The following is a 26,627-nucleotide window of genomic DNA, read 5'->3' as shown; positions in this document are numbered from 1 at the left end:
CAGGTCTCCCCCTGCTGCCTTTGCTCCTGGTGACAGAAGTCATTGCTTTGGCAAAATTAATTTACTTGGAAATGAACCTGGAGGATGTGCCTTTGCTTTGTCTTCCATGCCTCTGTGTTCTCTCTTCCACTCTCTTCGCCATAGTTACATGTGATTTGGGTGCTAGGAACGGCACCCAGGCACCATGGAACCCTTCCCTTCCTTGAAGAAGGATTGAGAGTGGCCCCAGCCCAGACCTATAGGTCTCCACTGCAGAGAGCAGACCCAGGTCTGGTGTTAGGAGTCAGAGCGCCCAGCATGTAAGACATCCACAGGTGCTCAGGATTGGGATAGGTTCTTGACCAACCTAATTGAACATGATCCTCCTGATGACACTCTGAGGGAGAGATTATTATACCCATTTCATAGGTGGGCAACTCAACCAAGAAAGGTTAATAGTTTGCCTGAGTCTCAGACTGTAGGCTGTGTTGGTACAGGTGGAAGCCAGGTCTTTGGACATTGGGAACAGGGCTCTTTCTACCCCACCACACAGCTGTCAATTCTGGTCATAGTCATGGTAATTAAGACAACAGTGGGTAGTTGGTCACAAAAGGCCAACAACTGTAACCATGTGATTGACCCCTTCCTGAGCTCCCACTACGGCCAGTGCTCATCACATTGGCACTGAGTCTTGCAGCAGCCTTGTGAGATACATGTCGCTGTTCCCATTTTGAAGATGAGAAAACCGGAGCTCAAAGAGGTTATGTCACTTGAGAAGGCCACACTTCAAGGACTGGGTAGAGTGGAGAGTCAAATCCATGTGTTTTATCTAAAGCCTGTCATCTTTCCACTGTGCAGTAGAGTCTCCCCCGTAGAATTTCCCCACTCTGATATTTAGGAACTTCTTTTTGTCTAAATCTCCACTCTTTGTGCTACAATGTCAATGCAGCTATGAAAATATATTAGTATGTGTTTGTTTTGCCTTGTTGTTTTTGCTGAGGGCATCCAAGCAAATACACAGTTGGTGACCCAGCCCCAGGGAGGTTGTGTGTTCTCTCTTCTCGTTTCTATTTTTCTCTCTTCACCCTGGTCCTGTCTTCTGCTTCTCTCCTGTGCCTTTGTGTCCCCCCCAGGGTATTTCTCTACTTTCCCACCTTCCCTTATCATCCTTTCTGCTCCCTTAGACCTCAGCAGCCAATCCTGTACCTCCAGCCTCTCGTTGCCAAGCAACAGGCTTCCTACCTGCCCCATTGTGTTAGAATCTCCATGACAACAAGTACTGCCAAAAGAGAGGGGAAAAAAAAAAGTTCGGTGATGGTAGGAGGAGGTGGTGAGACCCTGTATTTCAGGACATTCATACAGTTTTACCAGCAACAACTTGCTTGCTCTCAGGGCCTCTGGAGAGCATCACAAATAGCTTAAACCAAAACCTCATGAGATAACAAGTCAGGAGAGTGACAGTCTGCAATCAGAGACATAGATTCTAGCTTAGGGATATTTATACGAGGGCCAAGGATGAGGTCCACAGGCATTTAGTGTTTAGATAGAGTGGGGCTGGGCCGTGTGATCACCTTTCTGTGGGTCAATTCAGGAAGGCAGCCTGGATAAGGGAGGATTTTTCAATAGTTGCTTGAGTGAGGTAATGGAGAGTGTTTTTCACTAGGAGATAAGTAGGAGCAGGGCCATGCCTGAAGCAAGCAGCCTTTAGGGAAGGGCTAAGGCTAAGGATAGGAGGTGGAAGACAGGGCTGTCGTAAACAAGATCTCGAACCACCCAGCCCCCCGCCCAAGGACTGTGGGTGTGTGTGAACCCTGTGAGATTTTCCTGGTCTGTCTGACTTCAGGCAGTGGTTGATCTCAGTAGCCTCTGCCTCCCTCTGCCTTCCACTTTGCCTTCCTATTCCAAAGGTCTGGAGGAAGCCTGCAGGGAAAAGGAGGGAAAGAGCAGGTGGGGAAGGAAGTGAGGACAGCACTGGATTTCCAGGCACCCGGACTGATGTTCGCAGAGGGGGATCTTACAGCCACAGTCCTGAGGACCTGACAGACATTCACCAGGTGACTATAGGCCACCTAGGATGGTGGTTGGGTGATGGACTCAGAAACAGGAAGGACGGGGGCGCCTGGGTGGCTCAAGTCAGCTAAGCGTCCGACTCTTGATTTCGGCTCAGGTCATGATCTCGTGGTTTGTTGGTTCAATCCCCGCACTGGGCTCCATGCTGATGGCGTGGGGCCTGCTTGAGATTCTCTCTCCCTCTCTCTTTGCCCCTCTCCCACTCGTGCTCATTCTCTCTCTCTCTCAAAAATAAATAAAAACCTTAAATAATAACAATAAGAAGAAGAAGAAGACTGAAAAGAAAGAGGGAGGAAGCCTAAGCTGGCCAGAACATCTAGGAACTACCTACCTGGACAAGTTGCCAGGGACCAGCCAAGGTCCTTCATGAAGCCAAAGCAGGGCCTTCTTGGACTTACTTATTGTTCAAGGTAGATAGTGCATGGAAGACCCCTCTAACCCAGTGGCTGGCACTGGTAGGGACTCAGTGATCCCACCCCATCACCTCGTCTTGCTGGCATGTTCCTCACTGGTACTGCCGGGTACTTCAAGCGTATATACTAAGGCCAAGGCTCATCCTGTCATCCTGTTCATGCATCTGGCCCTGAGCATTCTCTGCCCCTCCAAACCTCCAAAACAGAAGAACCAGAAAGGTCCCAGTTCCTGTATTTAGTGCTCTTCATGGACAGAAAGTCCCTCCTCGTTTCCAACTGAAATCCCCAAAGTAGAGCAGTTCCTTTGTTCTGCGCTTTGTTCGGAGGGCAAGGCGAGCAGGATCTGCTCGCGGTGGGGCCACCCCATGCGGTTTTGCCTCCAGCTCTGCTCCCCTGCCTGGCCTGACTGTTCAGGAACATTGCTAAAGCTCTTGGCATGTGTGGCCACATGGAAGGCCAGGCCCCCAGCAGAGGCTGCAGCCCCACTGCTGAACTTGGCCGTTCTGATGTACGCCCCTAATTGCTGAGAAGGGTGCAGTGAGTCAGACATCACTGGAGGAAGAACACGTTGCCTGAATCTTTCTGAACAGCGGTCTGTAGTTTATGACCAAGAGTCTTTATAAGATTCTCCCCTGTATCCAACAATTCCCCTTCTGAGAAAGAAGCCTGAGGAAATAAGCTAAGGCTCAAGCAAAGCTTGTTTGCGTGTTTATCACAGTGTTCTACGTACTGCTGGAAAATTGGAAACAACCTGAGTGGCTAGCAATGACAGAACGGTTAAGTAATTTCTGTATAAAGCTTTTGCGTGATGGTTTGTTATCTTTTTAAATTTTTTTTAATGTTTCTTTATCTTTGAGAGACAGAGAGAGAGCATGAGCAGGGGAGGGGCAGAGACAGAGGGAGACACAGAATCTGAAGCAGGCTCCAGGCTCCAAGCTGTCAGCACAGAGCCCCATGTAGGGCTCGAACCCATGAACCACAAGATCGTGACCTGAGTTGAAGCTGGACGCTTAATCGACTGAGCCACCCAGGCGCCCCATATTATCTATTAACAATTACAGTTTTGAAAACAATTGAATGAAAAGTAAAAATGCTTAATTCATAGTAAATGAAGAGACATGACATGTATGTATAGTGTAATCACAGTTTTATGCGTGCGAATATGAATAGTAAAAAGCCTGGAAGAAACCAAAACACCTAGCAATGCTAAATGTAGACTAGTAGGTTTGTAGATGATAGGCTTTTTTCTTCTTTGTGTCGTTCTAGATTTTCCAAGTTTTTTCTAATAAGCGTGTTATTATTTTTATAAGAACTACCCTTGATTAAGCACGTTCCACATGCTACTGTGCTAAGCATTTTTCACACTGCTTTAGATTGAGTGTTTGTGTCCCCCCAAATTCCTATGTTGAAATCTTAATCTCCAAGGTAATTGTATTAGGAAGTGGGGTCTTTGGTAAGTGGTTATGTCAGGAGGGCAGAGCCCCTCATGAATGGAATCAGTGCCCTTTAAAGAAGAGACCCCAGAGAGCTCCCTCACTTTTCCACCATGTGAGGACACAGCCAGAGGCAGCCGGCTGTGATCCGAGAAGCAAGTTCTCACGAGACGGCAAGTCTGCCGACACCGTGACCATGATCACAGCCTCCAGAACTGTGAATAAGTTCTGTTGCTTATAAGCCACCCGGTCTGTGATATTCTGTTAAAGCAACCCAAATGAACGAAGACACACATTATCTCATTTTATTTTTATAGCAACTCAGTGAGATAGATACCCTTATTTTTCAGATGAAACAACCAAAGCTTGCAGAGCGTAAGTAGCTTTCCCTACACCGCCCCGTTTATAAATAGCAGAACCACATCCTGAACAACACCCCCAAAAAAGTTACAGAAAGTTAATGCAGTCATTCAGGGTGGGCGTGGGGTGGATAAGTAGTGCTGATCTGCCTGGCTTTTGGGTTTCTGGCCTAAATGTGCAAATGTTAATGTGTCCCACCTCAGGGGACCCTGTTACCTCAGCCCTGTTTGCTGGGCAGTTCTGGTCAAACCTGACCAACCTCTCCAGGCAAAGGTGGCCCCCCTCGGAGACCCTGTACCGGGATGTACAGGACAACAGAGGGAGGCCCCGGGTGTAGACAGGGTGGGACAAGTGCACTCCTAGATGTGTTCGGCATAATAGGAGAGGGCGGGGCGTGGGGGGGTTGCGATGCTTCCCCATCTTCAGCTCTCGTGAGACCCCCAGCTCCCCTGTTGGCGTCCTGGTGTCTGGCAGGACTCTGGGCCTTGGGAGGCTATACCCTGGGAGCCTCACAGCCCATCGGACCCTTTCCCATGATTGAGGTCAGCAGGGGGAGGGGAGGATTCTCTCCTGCAGCCTGGCCCCTTGCCTTGGGCTGTAGTGAGGCCTGGCCTCTCCTCTGTGCGTGACTCCTACACGAATGTGCTGCTGAAGAAAGCGGGGGGTGGGAGACGGGCAGGGACACGTGTCCTGGCTTGGCAGCATTGTACTGGCAGGAATGAGGCCCAAGCATGGTTTTAGCTTGGCTCTGAGGGTAGTAGCTGGTGGAGCCGGCAGGACAGGGGTACTCCGTTTTGCTCAAGACACGTAGGCAACCAACACTCTTATCTCTCCACGGCTCAGGAATGAGAGGAATTAGGGAAGTTGAATTCTCTTTTTTGCTGGAATTGCTTGCCCCACTTCTCAGATGGAAAAGTTAAGGCCTGGAGACTGAATAATTCAGAGAGATACTTAGCACTGGAATCCAGTCCAATGGTCACATTCTTGGGCTGCTCTCGACTGTTGGGCCTGCCCCCAGCTCCACACTCGTGCCTCTTAGCCCCACCCCCACCCCTCGCATATTCTGAAGTTTGTGAGGAAAGTAGAGCTGGCTTATTGCTAGTGTAGCCAGCCTAAAGCTGACTTAACTAGGCAGGAGGTCTGGTCTGCAGCTCACAGCTCAGTCTGACTGATAGGTTTGCAGTCAGATTGAGAGTCCAGTCCTCTACAAATGCCAGGATGTGGCACCCCAGCCAGGGTACTAGCCTACACATGACAGAGTGGCAGGGCCTCTGGACAGGAGGGCTTTAAGAGCAGTCCAGAATCCCCCACGCCTCTCCTACCCCAGCACCAAAGAATTTCCCTCTCCTTGCCCCAGCCCAGTGGCCCTGGACTTTGGGGCCTGGAGAGTATGTGGGGCATGTTGAGTGATAGGTCCTCCGTCTGCCTGACTGGAAAAACCATCGATGGAAGCACACTGCAGGCTTTAAGTTGAGGAAGAAAAAATAACAATAAAGTGAGTGTGAGAAAGTCGGAGCTGACAGGTCTGGTGGGAGAGGCAGTCATCTGGCTGGCTGCCTGGGGGTCTACGCAGGTTCCAGTTTCTCTGTCTGAGATGAGTTCCCCCACCCCCAAGGCTCCATTTACTCCTGCTCCTCCCCCATTCATTAGCTCTAGGGTCCATCTGGAATCTAAGCTATTGCTTGGGAAGCCAGAGCTCTAGTAACAGTGGCCTAGAGGAAGTAACCAGACACACACACACACACACACACACACACACACACGCACAGACCAGAGAGAGAGAGAGAATCAGATGCGGGTGAGACATGGGCTGTCTTTGGAGCAGCTCCCCAGGGGCCTAGGCAACTGTACTCTAGTGATACAGAGCTCCCAAGCTCTCATTTGCCTCACAGGAGAGCATACCACATTCTAGAAACAGCCAGAGGGGGTTTTGGAGCTGGGGGTGTGGAGCAGGAGGTGTTCTGGAGCCGAGCGAAGCTGCGTGTGGCTGCACATACTCCCCATGCCAGCTCAACTTCCTGGGAGGTATTTATAACCCAAGCCTCCAGCCCCCTGTGATTTGTGGGACAGCTTTAAACCATTGATTTTCATTAGCACTAAATCATTTCTCTTGGCTAATTGAAAAGGAACCAAGGATACTGACAGTGGAGCCGTTTATACGGGATCAAATCGGTGAAAAATGCCAATATGCTGATACAGTGCAAGTCTTCAGTTGGGCATCTCTGGGGCCCCTCCCTGGAGCTCAAAATTCACTTTTCTCTCAAAGGCCAGAGGCTGTGAGAAACTACTCCCTATCCACACCCTCCCCCGCGCCCCGTCTTGACCTCAAGACTGGAAAACCAGGAAATGGACCTGATTCTTAGCAGAAGGGATGAAGGTTAGACATTTGGAAGATCTTCAGCATTGAGAGATGGGACAGGAGGTTCTGAGAGTAGTGTTGGAGGAACAGTGAACATTTCTTCTATATAGGTTGTTTGAATTTTACATATGTCCTGTCTGTCAGCCTGGGCTTAGCACAGAATAGGCATGAGGCTAGGGAACACTCTTTGGGAGGGTGCTGGAGTTGCTCTGAGAATGCCAAGTCTGGGCAGTACAGTATTTGGAAGCCATCTCGTGGGAAAGGGGGTTGGGCTCAGCTGGACTGGGCCTGAAAGGTGGGTTGTTGGCACCAGCTTGATCATTTACTATAAATGCCAGGAAACCAAACTGTTTGTTATTACCTGAGATTAACTTGGCCAGTCCCATCTTCCTCTGTAAGAACATGTTACCATCTGGCCAGAAGGAAGACCTTTCTACAGTTTTACAGTTAAAGGAGTTCCTGTGGATGTTGGCAGAGCCCTGGGCCCCAGGGGTGGAGAGGGGAGGAGAATAATGAGTTCCACTACTGTGGACAATCCTAATCCCCATTCTGAGCCAGGAGCCAGCCAGGCGGGCGCTGAGAGTACTGAGCCCCCACCTTTTGCCTGCCAAGTCCTAGCCAGCAGACCCGTTTCCTTGCCTCCTGCCAATGCTCTGCCCACTCTGTCCATGCTTGCCCTGAAGAGACAACGCTGCTGGCTGCCCATCCTGTCCCTTTCTCAGGACTGACTGGGGTGATCACCTTCTCTGCCAAGGAGCAAGCCAAGCTACATGGTCCTTAGCTGGTTTACTGGAGCCTAAAACCTACAGGCTAAGAGCTTGGGGAAGGGGGCTGGCTTCAAACCTCCTCTACTATGGCCCCACTACCATCTCAGACCTTCCTTGATCTCTGTCCTTAGAGACTGGCAGAGATAAGAGGCTGGAAAAGAAGGAGAAACATTTAGTAAGTAGTCATTGCAGTCCTGTCCTTAGCCCAGGGGACTCCCCCATGATGCCCAGCCTTACAGTCTTATGTGGAGGGGAGACTGTGTGGTGTGGGGAAGAGCACCGGACCAGGAGTCACCCCAGGCACCACCATTACTCGGTGGTGTGGCTTGGGACAAGTTCCTTCCTCTAGGTATAGGGATGTTATCAATTGCCTTTATCCCCCATCCCTAACTCTGTGTGAGCTGTAGAAAATCTATAATCCACAAATGTTAAATGAAAATTGTGGAGGGGCGCCCGGGTGGCTCCAAAATTGTGTACACATAGTGAAGGTGTTGGGCCTATTTTTCCAAGGAAAGCCTGTGAGCACACTGCTGGAGAGCCTAGAGCCCTTGAGATGGACAAAGATAGGAGGACACAGAGTACCCCCTCATCTCTAGACTGGATGGGAAATGGGCCAAAGGGAAGGGACAGGGAGAGGAAGACAGACTGAAGCTACAGACGTGTGTGTGTGTGTGTATCAGTGTGTGGATATGGGTCGGTGTGAGTGACCATCAGTATGTGGATGTGGGCAGGTGTGGGTGAGTGGGTGTATGTGTGTGTGAGCATGACACTATATATGTGATACTTGGCCGAGAGGTGAGGCAACACAAGTCACCTCTTTGCTGGGGCATAGGAGGACACAGGTCTCTGTTCCCTGAAGTGTTCAGCCTCCATGGACCAGGCTGGGCCTCCAAGCTGAGGTTTGGCCCTGGGAGGAGCCAGTCAGGCTTTCAAGGACAGAAGACAGTACGTGGCAGGTAGAGGAAGAAATCTTGCATAGAGGCCTGCGTGAGTCCAGTTTTGTCTGTAGTGTGTGGATCCCTGAGAGTCATCCTGTCCACCTGCTGCCTCTGAAGACGTTGCCCCTAAGCCACCCTCCTGCTGTCAAGACTGCCTCAACCTCAGAAGGGGCCCCGCGAGAGAGGTTTCCCCATGTCTCTCACTAGTCCCTGCCACAGTTTATTTTGGAAAATTCTCCAACTTTGTTTATCCTCCCTACCCCAATCCCATGTAAACTCTGTCCTACTCATACTCAAATGAGGAAATAGAAATTTAGGTTAGAGGGAAATATATGTGATAACATTTATGTTGTTCTGACTGTCTGTGACAAAAGATGCCAGTGGGACATGTGAGTAGAACAGAGAAGGGAGATACATGCTGTGCTGATGCTCTAGTTGACTTAATAACTAACATTTATTCAGTGATTTTTATGGGTTTGTATGAGCCAGGCACTGTCTTAATGATTTTCCTATAATAACTCACTGAATTTTTATAACGACGTATATAGATATTGTTATTATTATCATTCCTATTTTACAGATGAGGAAGCAGACCAGGGAGGCTAAATAGCTTGCTCAGGACCACAAGCTAGGAAACTGCAGTGGAAGCTAGCTTTGCATGGGGGTGGGGTGTTGGGAAGATGCTCCAGGTCCTATGTTCTTAACCACTACCCTCTACTGTGCAGCATCTGTACCTCAGTGCTTGAGTCTAGAGATACTGCAAACTTTAACCATCTTTCCCTCTTCCTGAGAAGCCAAGTTTTTCCTCCTTATGTTTCAGCCTTTCAGTAACAAACCAGGGAAGATAAATCATTTGCCCAAATTCACTCAGCTCATGATGGAGTCATCTGACCAGCACCCAGAGTCCCACTTCCCAGACATTTTTTTTTGCTTTTCCTTCCTCCCTTTCTTCCTCCCTCCCTCCCTCTCTCCCTTCCTTCCTTTCCTTCCTTCCTCCATTTCTTTTTTTTCTCTTTCATTTTTCTTCTCTTTTATTTTTTATTAAAAAAAAATTTTTTTTTTTTTATTTTTGGGACAGAGAGAGACAGAGCATGAACGGGGGAGGGGCAGAGAGAGAGGGAGACACAGAATCGGAAACAGGCTCCAGGCTCTGAGCCATCAGCCCAGAGCCTGACGCGGGGCTCGAACTCACGGACCGCGAGATCGTGACCTGGCTGAAGTCGGACGCTTAACCGACTGCGCCACCCAGGCGCCCCTAAAAAAATTTTTTTAATGTTTATTTTGTGAGAGAGCGCATATGAGCAGGGAGTGAGCAGAAAAAGAGTGAGAGAGAGAATTCCAAGCAGGCTGTCAGCACAGATCCGGTCGCCGGGCTCGAACTCACAAACGTGAGATCATGACCCGAGTTATAATCAAGAGTGGGATACTTGACCGATTGAGTCACCCAAGCACCCCCTTTTTTCTCTTCTCTTCTCTTCTCGTCTTCCATATCCACCCTTTTGATGCTGTGGTTAAAATGTTCTGACTTTTTGAAATGGGCATCCTAACCACATTCACAAAGCGCAGACGCGGCTCCTTTAACGGGGCCACTGCAGGAGGAGCTGTCCTATCAGCACCACGGCCGCCGCCCCGCGCACAGCGCGCGCCCCGCCCACTCCGCCACCTCTGCGGGAGTCTCAAGGGCAGAAAGGGCGGCAGAGAGTCTTGGCTGGGAATCTGCAGCCTGGCTAGTCCTCCAGACCTGGAAGGGACCGTTGAATACAGTGCCCGCCTTCCCTCCCCTCATCCCGCCTCTGACCCCGCAGATCTGAGGGAACTGGCGCTTAAGCTCTCCCCACATTCCGAGCTAGAGTGAAATATTTATAGGCCAAAATTACTTCCTGGCTCTGGGGTTTACAGAGCATTGCGGAGCCAGGGGCCTCTGTTTGTCCTGATGGGGCCTGAGGCCAGAATGATTCAAGGCTGACAAAAGCTGGGAGGTTGGGGGTGCAAGGGAGTCAGCTGTGAGGCCTGGATTGAGGCTGTAGGATGAGCAACAGAGCAGGGTAGTTACAGGCACTGGCTGGTTCCACTGTCTGTGCTTAATCTTGGCTCTCCCATCTACCAGCTGTGTGATTACGAGCAAATTCCTCAGCCTCTCTGTGCTTTGCTGCCACTTGCCTGTGAAGTGGGAATGATAATATAATAGCACCAACTCGTAGGCCAATTGCAAGTTAATGTAGGTTAAAAAACAGAACAGTGCCTGGCATGCAGTCGGTAAATGCAATTAAAAAGTGTTGGATTTAAAAATAAAGCAAGACCCCAGGGTGAGGATGAGAGAACAGACAGTTGGGGTGTGGACTGAAAAAGGTAGAGGGGGACAAAATGGAAGTACATGTTGGGTAGGGCTACACACTGTGTTCAGTGGCTGGGACTGTGCCACTTCTCCCTGGATGCCACCAGCCTCTCGACTCACCTGCCATTTATCAGATTGTCCCAGTCTGTGTCTGAATTTGTCTCCTTCCCTTTTGGGAAGAAGGGCAGCTGTTCTCCTTAACATAATTTTTGCCATTTCTTGGGTACCTACTATGCGCCAGGCACCGTGCTAAGTACCTTATCTTTATTCTCTCATTTAACCTTTACAAAACTCTATGACCTCTTATTTCAGATGAGGACTTTGGGCTCAAAAAAGTTGAATAATTTATCTAAAGCCACATAGCAAGAAGTAGCAAATCTGGGATTTGAACCCGGGTCTTCCTGACTCAGAAGCCTTTACTCTTTCCATTACACAATTTCCAAACTATCTAGTTTCCTACCCCATCCACTGGTGGGTGTTACTGCATCCATCATGGGCAGTGTTTTTCCTGTTAATGCTACAGGTTTTTGATCCAAGCCTGGCAGGGTCTCTGATCTCCTTTGCTCTGCTGGAGGCTCCAGAAGAACCAGGCAGCTCAGCCTCCATCCCTGGGCATCTAGGATGGAAGGACACTTGGAAAAAAGTCCTTTGTCCCTATGATCATAATAACAATACTTGTTGAGTCCTTATTATGTGCCAGGTTCCGTTCTAAGCACTGCATGTATTAACTAATTTATTCTTCAAAGCAGTGAAGAGGAGATCCTAGTCTCAGCCTCATTTTACCAATGAGGAAACTCCGAGTTTATGGAATTTGCCCAAGGCTACACCATCAGCAAATGGCAGAGCCAAGCTTTGGACCTAGACACTGTGACTCCAGAGTTTATTCTGTCACCACTACACTGAAGAGCAGAGTATGTGTTGGAGCACTGATGGATAGACCCCTGGGCATGGGAGGTTCAGTCATCAAATCTGCTGTTTGCCAGATCTCAGACCAACCCCCAGCCCTGCTGTTGCCTCTTCCTTGTAGCCTTCCCTGATTCTACCTTATTGTCAGACTGATACACACACAGCCCCATAGCACTTTGTTTTGCCTCTTTTGACACACCGCATGTGTGCTTGTGATGACTGCGCATGTTTCTGCTTCCCCATACCAGATTGTTGGCTCCCTGAGAGCAGAACCTAGGTCTCAGCCATGGTGATTGCCACAGCACCTGGCAATGCACCTGGCATGTGGAAGGTATTCAACCAAGGTGTGTGTTGTTGAACAAAGGGATCTTGCTGTGAATCCTTTCGAAAGTGCTACGAGCTTTTGTAATGGGGAGTACTAACTCCCTAATGTAATTTATTGAGGACAGAGATCCCTGGAATGAGTGAACTAAGAAACAAGGTCTCAAGTGAGACCCTCTTCTTGAATCTATTCACTGAGGTTAAATGAAATTGCAGATCAGGGCGGAAGGAAGAAGGGGAAGGAAGAAGAGAGAGCATGTTGAGGAGTAGGGGATCTGGTAGGATTCCCCAGCACCACATGTGCATGCACACACACATTCACATAAGAAAGAAATGGTCTCCTTGTTTCCACTCCTAGCTCCTCGCCTTCTGCCCTTGAGCCTCCCCAGATATATTGTGAAGGTATCACAAAAGATGATTAGTACTGACAGCCAGTACTTGAACAGGGCCTGTCCAAAAGAGATATAGGTTGTCCTGCTTCTCTAGGACATTTTTGTCTGACAGTGAGCACCAGGAAATGGAAACCATTACAGCTAACCCTGTACTACCCAGGAGGCTGAACATTTTCTAGATACTACCTCGTTCAGCCTCCTTAGGACATGAAGCTATGGAGAGCAAGGAGGCAGAATTTCCCCCTCATTTGACAGAAGGAGAAACTGAGCCCCAGAGCAAGTATGGGAGCTTCCCAAATCACTCGGTCCATTAACAATGCAGCTTGGGTGCCATGGCCAGTAGATAACTTTTGGGGCCGCAGCAGAGATCATCTGCACAGAGGCCTCACCCTTGAGATACTATTGGAGATACTATTGTCCATGTGTCTCAGTTAAGACCCTGCCTCCCATGAGCACTCTCTCCCCCCTTTTCCCCAGGTCTCCCATCTACTGTACTCTTGTAATTCCATAGTCTTCCTCCTCAATTCCCACCTACCCCAAGTATGCCATCTGCTGCCAACTGGGCATATTAAGCATGTGGCCAGGCTGGATTTGGCCCATTATCTCCCTCCCCAGCCGCATTCATTGCCTATAGCCTCTTACAAGGCAGTGCCCTGAGACCACCTTGACCCCTAGTACCACCAAAGGCAAACAGGATATGAACAGTACAAGGGTAGCTGGCTAGATCTGAGGAGTGCTGGAGAAAAAGAGAGGAGGAGGAGGCCTCCGGAGGCCCGTGACTGATTTCCTTTTCTGTTTTCCACCCTGTGAACTGGATTTACGCCCCCTTCTACCCTCCCCCCACAATCTCTGGAAGGCCCAGACCTGTCAATCACAGCAACAACAGTGTGGATATGGAGGCTGAGGAGTACCTCCTGAGGCTGGACTTGCACTGGTAGCTGTGGTCTAGGGAATCCATCCTTGGGCCTCAGGGTCCTGCTCATCTGCTTTTGAATCACAGTTTTACTGCTCTCTAGCTATGTTTGTCGTTTGGCAGCTGACTTAACCTTCTCAGCCTTGTTTTCCTGACCTGGCAAATGGGGATAATAAGCTACTTTAGAAGGTTGTTGTGAGGGTTAGAAACCATGTCTCAATGCAAGAGAGATACTGATACTGTCTAGGGAAGAGGGATTTGCTGGGTGTCCCCTTGAGATCTCTGTAAGGATACTGAAGCACCTGGGAGTTCCCACTCTAAAGGCAAACCAGGAAGGCTCCTTTGTGCCCCCTTTCCTGCCAGGCTAAAAGAGCTCAATGTATTTGGGGATCCCTCCTCCACCACCTGATTGTAGACCTAAGGGTGGTCTGATTCTCCTAGGCTCCCACCTGGGAGAGTGGTTGTTACATCCTGTGTGGTGCTGTTCCTGGTCTAGGTGAGGGCTGTCATGGGCATGGGCGGGGTGTGGGAGAGAGCAGGGCCCCAACTGCAGTGAAGAGGGAGGGGTGTGGCTCCTGTGACCTACCACAGGAATGTTTTTAAATCTTCTTCCATCAGCCTTTGAAAAAATGATGATCCAGTGAAAGCAGCAACTGCATCTGCTCCATTAGCAAGTGAAGTAGAATCAGCTTTCTCCGCCTTAGGGCTCTCTTGGCTGGAACTCTGGTCAGTCCTTGATGTAGGGCTTGGGGGAGTCTGGGGATGCTTCAGGGACAACGTAGGTGAGTTGGGCTCTTGGGGGGTCCCTGGGCATTACAACGTGAGTAGGGGAGCGGTTCCCAGGAGAGGTGCAGGTGGAGCCTAGATACAGCTCTAGGTTTCATCACAGAGGTAGTCTGTGCGCTCAAGGGTGGTCTGGTGCGCTCATGTGGCCATGGTCCCCTGATGGGGACTCAGCCCAAGGGGAGAGGCAGAAGTGGCCTGTGTGGCACCGTGTCAGTGCAGGGATTAACCATGGGAACGCTGAAATCTCGGGGGTATGGCTGTCATGGGTCAGTGGTCTTGGGTCCTTGTCGTGGGTGGTCAGCTGATCAGCTCAGTCGGCCAGTGCATGGCTCAGCTCTGCGCTGGACGCCAAGGTCAGCAGGTCAGGGACCACACACACCTTTAATCGGGTCCATTCTTGTCCCTTTGGTCCTGCTTGGCATTGTCAGTGAGGCACGTAGCTGATCGTTAGTGGAATGGCAGGATAGGAGAAGGATGACAGAGTAAATCTGCTCTCACCGCTACTGGGGAGGAATTCTCACTACAGTCTCAAGGCCAGGCTAAAGCATAGTGCTCCTTCTTATCTTAAAGACCCTCTATTTCTCCACCTGGCAGCAGTTGCTAGATTTTATCCTGTTCTTATTTTGCAGGCTGAGCATGGAGATTCTCACAGCTGCTGTTAGTACCTACTTGACACATTCTGAGATCTCTTTGTGAAAGTACTTCTCAGGCCCTCCAATGGGACTGTCTTTGGCATGCTGGGGGCTGGGGACAGGGCAGCACGCCCTGTATGGGAGACGGTGGGCAGGCAAAGGGTGACTTAAGAGCGTCCTTTCAGACTGTGGCCTGGTGGGTGGGAAGGAAGTAGGAGTCAGGGAAGCCTTGGACGGGGTCCTACGGGCCTAGGTGATGGGGCAGCCACTGGAGGAGTGGAGGCAAGCTGGTTGTGCGCGTCTGAACACACACGGCTTTGCCCTGTCTGCTGGAGGACATTCAGCTCATTCAATAGTGGCATCAAGTCATTCAGGTACAAAGTAGAGGAAAGGAGGAGGAGGTCATTGTATTTCTCTTCCTAGTGGAAATTATTTCATCCGTGAGTAGGGCAGTCCTGAAGCCCTGACTCTCAGTCATTTCGCGCTGTAGTTCTATAAATCCATCAATGTTTAGGGGTCTACCTTGACTTCTCACAGTTTAGCCTGTAACTGGTCCCGGGCCACAGAGTCAAAGGTCAGAGCAAGGCCAACAACAGCCAGAAACAATCCCTTGCAGTTGCCGACAGCGTTTTCCACAGTGTGAAAGGGGCCACCCTAGTGGTCTTGGGCGGACCAGCCATACCGTGGTGGTCTTTTCTCTGCCCACATGTCCTCTGTCTCTGTCTTCACCCAGAGCCCGTTTACCCCTGGAGAGTCAACTTGAGCATTTGCCTCCTCGTACATAATCATTTGCCTACATTTTCAATCCTTTCCCTAGGACACATTTCTAGATCTGGCATTGTTCCCACAGCAGTGTATGAGAGCCCTGTGGCCCTGTACCAATGGTGGATAATATGCATTTTCTAAAAGGTAGTAAATTTGATAGCAGAAATGATAACATTTAACGGGCATCTCTTCGATTTTAAGGAGGCCTTTTCTTTTTGTTGGGTTTTGGCCAATTGTATGTATTATTTTGTGAATTCCTTGTTCAAGTCTTTTGCTTTTTATTCTGTGGGGCATTTGCTTTCTTTTATTGATTTGGTAGAATTCCCTGTGCTTAAAGGTATTAACTCCTTGTCCCCCATATATGTTGCAAGTATCTTTAGTTTCTTGGTGGCTTGAACCTTTTGAAAGGGCTCTTGTGTTCATACAGAGATTTTCATTGTTATGCACTCAAGTCTATCAGTGCTTTCTTTTGTAATTTCTGCCTCTGACGTGGGGCATCTAAAGGCCTTTCCCACAACAAAATTATGGAAGCATTTATGTGTGTGCTCTGAAAATTCTTTTATGGTTTCATTTTGTACATTTCCTACACTTCACTCTTTCACCTATCTGAAATTGATTGATTGTGTCTTTGTAAATGGCTTCAAATTCCCTTGGGAATGAAAGTGATTAATAGAGCAATTAATTCATTAATTAACATGGCAGGGAAGAGAAGCTGGTAGAGGAGGAGAGGTTGAGGATATGGGAGAGGGATGCGATAATTAATGGATCAGGGTCTGGGAGGGAAGGGATTGAGTGCTGGGGGAGGGGGGTACCTAGAGGGTTCTGCCTGTATCTAAACGTGGGACACTTAATCTGTGAGACCAGAGGCCCAGGGTGGCAGAGGTCACTTTTGCTAGGTTGGGAGGTGGATGGGGAATGGGCTAGAAAGGAAGACTGTGAGTCCAGTGCCCAAATCTCCAGTGACTGAAGGGGTGGGGGCAGTGGATAGGGACCAGGAGAGATGGGCATCAACGAGGACCAGTGAATAGTATGAGCCAGGTGACAGGAGCCCGAGGTCAGAGAAGGTTCAAAAGTTTATGATTGGTGGGGATTGGGATCGGCTGCTCCGCCTTTGGGCCCAGTGGGATCCGGAGGATTACACTCCACTGGAGAGGTATCCTGGGCACTTTTGTCAGATAAAGTGGCAAGTGGAAGGAACATGCAGAGCAAAGGCGGACGGCACAAGGAAGTTGGTTTACCGTGGTCAGTGCCTTGTAGACTCAGGGTACGAGGAAGGGTCTATCCCCTATCAGTGGAGGGCAACAGAGGCAAGGGAAGCCAGATTAACTCCGTTTGTAGAGAGCACCATAGTTCCCAAAACACTTTCACATATGTGTCTGCATAGGAGACTCACAGCAGCATTTGAGAGAGGGGAGGTAAAGGGGTTTTTGTCCAGAGTCAGGCAGGGAGGCACTGACTGAATCAGGATGTGAAGCCAGGAGTCCCAGTGTCCAGCCTGGATGTTGATGCCTCCTCCCCTGACTTCATCATCATCTTTATACCCTCAGGGACGGAAACTCAGGATGGTGCCTAACGATCTTCTTTTCTCTCCTCTCTCTGCAGGACAGTAGTCCTCATCGCCACCTTGCTCACCATGAATGGGATGGCCAATGTGAACTCGGCCAGCCGGCCCCACTATGCCTCCTCCATACCTGTGCCTCGGGCTGCTTCCCAGACCAGGATTCATACACCGGGCGCTTCTCCCCAGCTGCGGCCACGCCAGGCCGGCCTGGCCCTGAGCCCCCAGCGTTCGGCCTCCCCGAGACTGGGCAAAGCAGGAGGCCCTTCCAGAAACTCCTCTCCTAAGGCCTCTTGGGGGAGAGGCTCCCCCAAGACTTCTGGGGCAGCGAGAGAGTCAGCTGAGGGTGGTGAAGGCCTCTCCAGCTCCCCATGGAGCAGTCCCAGGGCAAGCCCAAAAGCTGCCCTCTCCAGCCGGGCTGGGTCCAGAAGAACTGGGGAGACACAAGGCACCCAGGGAAAGAAGAAGGTGGCTCAGGAAGGGATTCCAGTCCGCCAGACCCGGGGCAGGAGCCCATCCCGAATGAGCTCTCATGGAGAAACTCAAATACCAGGGGCTCCTGAAGGTCGAAAACCTCCTAACCACCCGGGAAAGGACCAAAGAGATACAAACTACAAAAGTCCAGGGGTCTTGAAGTCTTTGGAGCCTGATGCCGGGGCAGCATCAGGGGCTTCTTCCCCAGTGTGCAGCCCTGTGCAGAGCAAGCGCCCCTCCCCCACCCCAGGGGCCATCAGCTTCGCCTCGGTCCATCAGCAGAGTCAGCCAGTCACAGCCACAGTAGCCCCCTTCCAGTACAGGTGAGCTGGGGTGGGGGGCAGATGGGGAGGAAGGGAGGGAAGCATGGAGCTGGGATTCAGTGGCAAGTCCAAAGAGGAGGGAGCCTAGGTGATGAGTAGCTGGTGGAGACCAGGGGGCCCGGAGTATAGAGGAAGTGAGGCAAAGAGTTGGGAGAGCGGAGATAGGATTGGGGACATAAAATGTGGACCAGGATCTAAGCAAGGTTTTTGGCAGAGGCCTCAACTCTGGGGACTGTGTAACAAACAGGATCATAAGGAGGGTACCATCCCAAAATGTCCATCTCCCTGGGCTCTGAGACAGTAGATTAGGGTGTTGTGGATGCTTAAGCAGCTAGAGGTGCAGGTAGGTAGGTCAGTCTCACCCAGCTCATCTGGGATATTTGCCACCACTGTGAGTTAGACTAACTGCATTGTCATGGGCATGGTGCCTTCAGTTCATAGTGAGTGAAGTCTTAACTGTTCCTCCTGGCCCTCCCATAATACTCTGTATCTGTCTGTCTCTCAGTCTCTTTCTGTCCACTTACCATATTTCTTTATACATAACTGTTTACCTCGTGCCTGGCCTACCAAGGACAGTCAGTATTGCTTTCTAAATGGTCAGACAGGGGTCGCCACCTTTGACGGTGGCCCAGCCACCATTCGTAACAACATGGTCAACAAATTAGTCTCTAGTTTTCTTCAGACATGCAACTTGAGTGCATAGGAAAACATGTCCATCAAGTACGTATGCTTCTTTTTCTTTTTTCCTTTTTTTTTTTAAATGTTTGTTTTGAAAGAGTGAGAGAGAGAGAGAGAGAGAGAGAGAGAGAGAGAGAGAGAGAAGGGGATGGGCCGAGAGAGAATCCCAAGCAGGCTCCACACTGTCAGCACAGAGCCTGACGTAGGGCTCAAACCCACGAATCGTGAGATCATGACCTGAGTTGAAACCAAGAGTCGGTGGCTTAACCAACTGAGCCACCCAGGTGCCCTTAGTGTACACGCTTTTTAAATAAAAATATAACTTTACTGGGGCACCTGGGTGGCTCAGTCGGTTAAGCGTCTGACTTTGGCTCAGGTCATGATCTCATGGCTTGTGGGTTCATGCCCCGCGTCGGGCTCTGTGCTGACAGCTCGGAGCCTGGAGCCTGCTTCGGATTCTGTGTCTGCCTCCCTCTCTGCCCCTCCCCCGCTCATGCTCTATCTCTCAAAAATAAATAAACATTAAAAATAATAATAATAATTGAAAAAAATATATATATAACTTTACTAAAATGGCCACATTAAGGAAACCAAGTTTTTTTTTTCAATATATGAAGTTTATTGTCAAATTGGTTTCCATACAACACCCAGTGCTCATCCCAAAAGGTGCCCTCCTCAATACCCATCACCCACCCTCCCCTCCCTCCCACCCCCGTCAACCCTCAGTTTTTTCTCAGTTTTTAAGAGTCTCTTATACTTTGGCTCTCTTCCACTCTAACCTCTTTTTCTTTTTCTTTTTTTTCCTTCCCCTCCCCCATGGGTTCCCGTTAAGTTTCTCAGGATCCACATAAGAGTGAAACCATATGGTATCTGTCTTTCTCTGTATGGCTTATTTCACTTAGCATTACACTCTCCAGTTCCATCCATGTTGCTACAAAGGGCCATATTTCATTCTTTCTCATTGCCACGTAGTACTCCCTTGTGTATATAAACCACAATTTCTTTATCCATTCATCAGTTGATGGACATTTAGGCTCTTTCCATAATTTGGCTATTGTTGAGAGTGCTGCTATGAACATTGGGGTACAAGTGCCCCTATGCATCAGTACTCCTGTATCCCTTGGGTAGATTCCTAGCAGTGCTATTGCTGGGTCATAGGGTAGGTCTATTTTTAATTTTCTGAGGAACCTCCACACTGCTTTCCAGAGTGGCTGCACCAATTTGCATTCCCACCAACAGTGCAAGAGGGTTCCCGTTTCTCCACATCCTCGCCAGCATCTATAGTCTCCTGATTTGTTCATTTTGGCCACTCTGACTGGCGTGAGGTGATATCTGAGTGTGGTTTTGATTTGTATTTCCCTGATGAGGAGCGACATTGAGCATCTTTTCATGTGCCTGTTGGCCATCCGGATGTCTTCTTGAGAGAAGTGTCTATTCATGTTTTCTGCCCATCTCTTCACTGGGTTATTTGTAAGGAAACCAAGTTTTAATTACTGAGCATCACATGGTTTAGAGAGGCTCAAATGCAAATTAAGTACCTCCCTGACTAACCTGACTTTCTGGGTTTTCTCTCTGTGCTAGTGTGAGGAGAAACCCACTTCCATTTGGGGTTTAAAAAGTTGGTACAGGGGCACCTGGGTGGCTCAGTCGGTTAAGCGGCCGACTTCGGCTCAGGTCACGATCTCGCGGTCCGTGAGTTCAAGCCCTGCGTCGGGCTCTGTGCTGACAGCTCAGAGCCTGGAGCCTGTTTCGGATTCTGTGTCTCCCTCTCTCTGACCCTCCCCCGTTCATGCTCTGTCTCTCTCTGTCTCAAAAATAAATAAACGTTAAAAAAAGTTAAAAAAAAAAAAGTTGGTACACCATTCCTGGGACACAGGGAGTCTCTGTGGTGACAGAGCGTCTGGAGGGGGGCACTGGAAACCGTGAGGAGCTTTGACTTTTATTAGGAGCCAACAGTGTGACTCAGGCTCTGAAAAGTTCCGGCACTCTTACACCTCAGCAGTAGATGTCCGGTGTCCAGGACAAGGAAGCCAATATTCCCACTCTGTTCACCATGTGGTCAGGCCTCTTTTAGAGTATCACTTCGGGACATCACATTTTAAAAGGACACTGATGCACAAAAACACATTTCGAGAAAGACGGACAGGTTGGTGCGGGATCCAAAAAAGGTGTGAGAAGAATGGTGAAAGGAACCAAGGCAGTTTACTTTGGAAAAGGAAGGCTTCGCGAGAGGCTCTGAGAGCTGTTCTCAAATATTTGAAGAGCCGTCATGTTGTAAGATAACTTAGATTTACCTGGTGCAGCTCCAGAGCACTAAGCATCATGGTGGTTGGAAGTCGGTTTGAGACAGACCGGAAGGTGAGTGGGAAAAACTTTCCAGCAACTGGAGAGGTTTACAAATTTACCGATAAGGCAGTGAGCTTCCCGTCATGGCAGGCATTCTAGCTGACTCCACGATCAAAGGACATTCTTACCTGGGCGATTCCTGCCTCTCGGAGCATCTCTTCTGCCTGAAGGACTGCCCACACAGCACTCCGTGTGGCTTTTCCTAAGGAGCTCCTCACTTCTGTCCCTCGTGCCCTCCACGTAGATTCTCCCGCTGATGAGAGAACGCAAGGAAGCAAAAATGCAGGGCAGACCTTCCTTCGCGTGGCCTTTTCCCAATTAGTACGGTGTTTCCCTGGTGACTCTTTGACTTTCTTCTCCTACCTGATCTCCTTCATTTTGAATTCAATCTTTGGGAAAAGTGTCTAGGCATTAAATTGTTTAAGATTTTACATTACCTACCCTACAAGTCCCTTGGCAGATTTAGACTCTGACATTTTTCAAAGAGGTCAGAACTCCTTCCTCGGAACATTCCAATGCAACACTTTACTGCATGTTATGCTCGCCTTGGCAGCACATGTACAAACATTTATTGCATGTTTGCATTTGAAACAGAAGTGGAAATGTGTTGTACCAACCCCGGAGAGGAGGCGGTCCTTTACCACGCTCCCTCCTACACCCTCCTCTAATCCTGGCCCTGGATTAGGGTGGTAGGGAGGGTCATGGTTTGGGCAAGGAAAGATTAGGACGAAGGCACCCCTATGTGCCCCAAGCAGGCTGGTGGGAGCCCGGTACGCCCCGTGGGACCTGGAGCTGCTGCCCAGGGCCAGGCTGGGCTACCTTTGCAAGTTTCATAGCCAAGGAGGTGCCATTTGCTCCCTAGAAGTCACAGATCTCCTGTCTTCATGGAAATTTCCTGCCCCCACCCCCCAGCACCTTAGCCTTTACTTTGGCCTTCTGCAAAGCTCCAGCTGATCACAGAAGAGAGGTTATCATGCTCCTCTCCCCGTCTCCAGCCTGTCCTGCCTGACCTGCTTCTCCAGGGAACAAATCCATCAGCCATCTTTTTCCTTGCCCATAACCATCTCTTTCCTAGGATCTGAGTGTGGCCCTTCCCAATGAAGTTCATCTCCTGCCTCTTCTCTGACCTGCCGCTGCCTCCCTCTGGTTGCCCCTGCTCGCTGGACCCAGAAAAGGCATAAATGCCTCTCAGTCTGCTCTCCAGATCCTCTGGTCTCATACTTGTGGTTCTCTCAGGTTCCCTCAGGTTTCCTCAGGTCTTCAACCTCCTTCTCCTCTGCTCTCCTGGAAAAAGGCCGCCTAAAGGATCACCACCCTGTTGCTGCCTTTTTCCAACTGCCAAGTGTTTTCCTTTTCTCACAGTTCTCTCCTTCCCTCCTCTGATCAGACTTCAGTTAGGAGGGTACAGGCAATGGTGTCAGGATAGGGTTACTGGTTTTCTTCTCTCAGGTTCAACCTCTAGCCAACTTCTAACATAGATGAAACTGTCCATTTGGGCTGGAAAGTGAAAGTGAGGAGAGACAGAGGAGAGACACTGGGGTTCCTGGCTGAGTTTGGGGGGGAGGGTGGAGGCAGGCAGAGATGAAAGTGTGAAATCAACTGAGGTTAGAGCGATAGAGGCTGCCTTCCTCAGTGTTCCTGGGCCGGTGCAGGCTCTAACAAGCATGAGAGCAAACTATTTGTAATTTTTTTTAAATGTTTACTTGAGAGAGAGTGGACAGAGTGTGAGTGGGGGAGGGCAGAGAGGGGGAGGGCAGAGAGAGAGAGGAGGAGACACAGAATCTGAAGCAGGCTCCAGGCTCTGAGCTGTCAGCACAGATGCAGAACTCGAACTCATGAACTGTGAGATCATGACCTCGGTTGGAGACTCATCCAACTGAGCCATGCAGGCGCCCCAGGCGCCCCAAACTATTTGTATATTTTTGAGACAGAGAGAGACAGAGCATGACTGGGGGAGGGGGGGAGAGGGCCAGAGAAGAGAGGGAGACACAGAATCCGAAGCAGGATCCAGGCTCTGAGCTGTCAGCACAGACACAGAACTCGAACTCATGAACTGTGAGATCATGACCTCGGTCGGACGCTCATCCCACTGAGCCACGCAGGTGCCCCAAACTATTTGTATTTCCTTAAGGTTTATTTATTTTTGAGACAGAGAGAGACAGAGCATGACCAGGGGGAGGGCCAGAGAGAGAGGGAGACACAAAATCCGAAGCAGGCTCCAGGCTGTCAGCACAGAGCCTGACGCGGGGCTTGAACTTACAGAGCGCGAGATCATGACCTGAGCTGAAGTCGGACGCTTAACCGACTGAGCCACCCAGGCACCCCAAACTATTTGTATTTCTAACGCTAGTTACTGCCTACCTGCTCTGGGTCAGGCAGTGCCTAGCTCTACATATACAATGCTATTCAGTGAAACATGTATACATTGTATAGAATTCCCTCTCCCCAGTTGAATGTCCTATTACTTTCTCAGCAGTGTGTTGCATTCCTTCAAAACCCCAGATCTATACTCATTTCTTCCAGGAAACCAAGCGACTTCAGCTTTTCTTTATCCCCATAATACTCAAACATCAGGCTGACATTGAATTGATAGTAGTACGTGGTGAATGACCCCATCATACTGAGCAGTCCCCAGGGCAAGATGAGGTCTCCTGCTTTCTCGGAGTACCCCCACCCAGCTCTATTGCAAGCACCCACCTTAGGGGCCTGCAAACACACAAGAACTCAATACTGCCTGCATGGCTTAGAAAGAGCCATCCAGGGGCAGCAAACACCTCACACAACCCTGGACTCTCAAACTGATCTGGGCCTTGGAGGTCATCTCTTCTGTCCCATGATGGAAGCGGGACCCAGAGAGAGAAAAGATTTGCTCTGCATTGCACAGCAAGTTAACAACAGAGCTGAGCCCAGAGGCCCAGCCATCTAGGTTGAAAAAAGGAAAAACTGGAGAGAGGAAGACGAAATTTCAGTCGCACTGGAGACTCACAGGGTCCCCTGACCCAGCCCCCGTCCCCAGGACCAGCCGTCAACTTCCCCTCCTGCGTGTACAGCTCACCCCTCCCCCTCCTACCAAGCTGCCAAAGGGTCCATTTAGCTGGAGACAGCGGGCGGACGGGTGGGCGGGCCAGCTCTGAGAGCCCAGGGTAATTGCCTATAATAAAAGCTCCCACAGCCTTTGTTCCTGGGAGCGACTGTACGGTTAGGGTTGTGCTCAGAAGTCTGCATGCACTTGGGAGCTGGTGCCCGGAGACCTCACCCTTCCTTCCTGCTGCCACACTGGCCCAACATGAACTTATCCTCCTGGAGTCATTGTGACCTCAACTAAGCCTACCCCTCCATCTTCCCCGGGGCTGTGAGCAAGCCCAAGGAGGCCTGTGTGCCCCCTGAGCTGTCATAAGGAGTCAGTGACCTCAGCTTCAGAGGGAGCTCTTCCCTCTGTGTGTGCATGGCTATAATGCAGGCATGGCCCGAAGGCAGGGATCGCAGCAGGAGGAAGGACCTGAGGCCTGGAGTTGCTGTGGGTTTCCTCTGTCCTGTGGGTGATTTGTGTTCCTGGGAATGGGTGGAATACCAAAGGGTGACTGGCATCGGGCATCCCCGTGCCCTCTGGAGTTTCCCCCCCCCCCCAGAGCCCCTACCACTGGCCAAAGTTTGCCCAAGGCGTGCTGCGTGCTGGAGTGCACACGTGTGCGTGCCTGCCAGGGAGGGTCCAGCCCAGAGGCGTGCAGGGCACAGCAGAGGAGAAGATCCGAGCTCCAAGGGGATTTCCTTAGCTCCTTGGAGAAGCTTTGAGGCCAGGAGAACCCCTGCTATGAGTGACCACCCGTTCTCTGTCCCACAGGCTTCAGACAGACCAGGAACCTGGTCCCGTCCCCCAGGCTAGCTGGGCCCTCGATGGCTATTCTGGCCCCCCTGGTGGGACTGAGGAGAGCTTCTCCTACACAGGTAAGTGTTCTGGGGGAAAGACTTCCTCTTGGGGGTGGAGAGGCCACTGGACTAGATGTCTCCCCACTGCCCATGTGGAAGAAGTGACTTTGCTAATACAGGTCCCTCTCTTAACAATGAGACGTCAACCTGTGAATTGCACTTTGAGTTTCTGCCATGCTTGACTCAACCCAGGGTTGGTCCATCAAATCAAGCAGCACTTCAGAGTCAGGCTAGGAAAGCGGCCAGTGGGTGCCCTGTTTATCCAGGGGTCGGTTTCGGGAGCCACCGAGGGCCTGACAAAAAAGTAACAAGCTGGGAGATTGAGACGCAAGAGCCAGGTTCCAAGCAAAGCCCAGATGAACAGTGAAGGTGTACTGGGAACCAGCAATGGTGTCCAGAGCCGTTTGGCTAACTGCCTGACGACTGCTTCCCGGGACCACTTTTCACAGGCCGCTCCCGCACATATCATCTTTCCTGTGGCACCCTATAGTCACAACATAGTGACCTATAGTCACCTGATGCTTTGTAGTCCTGGTGACTGAGCCTCAGGAGCCAGAATGTGAGACTCACCAAGAAGACCCCTGAAAGTCGGATACAGTGATATTCTGTAAGAGCAGAGACACTGCTTGTTCCCAGGTGCATCCCCAGTCTGGCCTCTGGCCCACGGCAGGTGCTCAGCAGGTGTCTCTGAATGAGTGACTGGTGAATGAATGGACGGGTGAATGCCTGTCAGGCACTACATTGGTCAGAATCTAAACTCTCGGCAGCGTTTGGGTGTGTGTGCTGATTTTCTTGCAACATTTAAGAAATACCCAGAGGGTGACTGTGGTGCACACGAGAGATACAGGAGACTCCATCCTGCCAGGCACCGGCTCTACCTATCCTTTGGTTGCCCCAGGAAGAGAATGAGCTTGCTTTTGGCAAACCTGGGATTGTCCAGAGAGTTTGTCTTAGCTTCGTCTCGGTGTTTTGCTCTGGTGGGCAAAGCTGGGGCATAGAACACAGCCTGACCCTTGTCATTGGACATGCCATTTCTGCCTTCTTTGTCCCCTGTATGCTTGTGGTTGGGTGTTCCTCTTGGCTGGGGGCTGGGCCCTTTTGAGGCTTCTGCTGGCCTGGGCCCCAGTAGTGATCTTGGGACCATTGTGACCCTGAAAACAGAGCAGCAACACGCACTCCATGGCAAGACTTGTAGAGGTTTACGGGGGTAGAGACTGGGCATCTAGAAAGTAAGCCACAACAAGTACACACGCAGAGGAACCAGGGCATGGCGGGGGACAAAGGAAACCAAATTTCACTGGCACTGAAAAACCATCAGAATTAGAATGTGGTAACCAGGAAACTATGTGGAGCTCTATTTTTACATTTGCAGTTTTGTTAGTGTAATGGCTTCCTTATGTGTATGCCACGTTGTTGGAGGCTAATGATCTCCACCTAACCAGGCACTCGGTCCTAATTATTATCTGATGAGTTGGTGAGAGGACTTTCACTTTTAGCGTCTGCTGCAGACTGGCTTTAGGAGTCCCCCAGGCTTGTCAGCCGGAAGACCATCCTTCCCAGCTAGCTGGGTTGGGTTCCACTGTGGGGTGGGGTGCCAATGAGCCTCTGGAGGCGATAAAGAAAGTGAGAAACCCTTGCTTCCTCCAAGGCTCCTGGGGAAGAGGAACAAGGTTCACTGCACGGCTTCTGCCCTGCACTGGCTGGTCGTCATGGTGACCCATCTCGGCCAACGATATACCAAGCTCTTTGAAGGGTTGGATGGAGGGAAAGATTCGGGGTCTGCCTGTGCTTTGTAGGGGAGCCTGTACTCAAGCCTGAAGAAAACAGATGAGACGAGAGATAATGGAAGACTTCCGTTTTATGCCCTGCTCCCCTACCTTTGAACTTCACTCCTAGCATGTGGTGACTCATTCATTCATTTCTGCTTTCATTCAATCAACAAACCATCAGTG

At 50.2% G+C, this 26,627-nt stretch overlaps 1 protein-coding gene across 6 annotated transcripts in view; it reads left to right on the top strand.

Moving 5' to 3' along the window:
• The first annotated feature begins 16,973 nt into the window (after positions 1 to 16,973).
• The window catches only part of NAV1 (neuron navigator 1), a 173,195-nt gene continuing 163,541 nt past the window's right edge, over positions 16,974 to 26,627 (top strand). For all 6 annotated transcript variants that reach the window (XM_047076696.1, XM_047076695.1, XM_047076694.1 and 3 more), the window contains exons 1-2: positions 16,974 to 17,724; positions 24,590 to 24,693. In XM_047076696.1, coding sequence (XP_046932652.1) covers positions 17,003 to 17,724; positions 24,590 to 24,693 — 826 coding nt within the window. In that variant the 5' untranslated portion in view covers positions 16,974 to 17,002. The remainder of the gene's footprint in view (positions 17,725 to 24,589; positions 24,694 to 26,627) is intronic.

Source organism: Lynx rufus, unplaced genomic scaffold, assembly GCF_022079265.1.
Source record: "Lynx rufus isolate CCGP_SWC_20201006 ecotype Redwood Valley unplaced genomic scaffold, mLynRuf1.p SCAF_15, whole genome shotgun sequence".
NCBI classification, from domain to species: Eukaryota; Metazoa; Chordata; class Mammalia; order Carnivora; family Felidae; genus Lynx; species Lynx rufus.
Note: the sequence above shows the minus strand (reverse complement) of the source record. Positions and strands in the feature narration are given on the sequence as shown.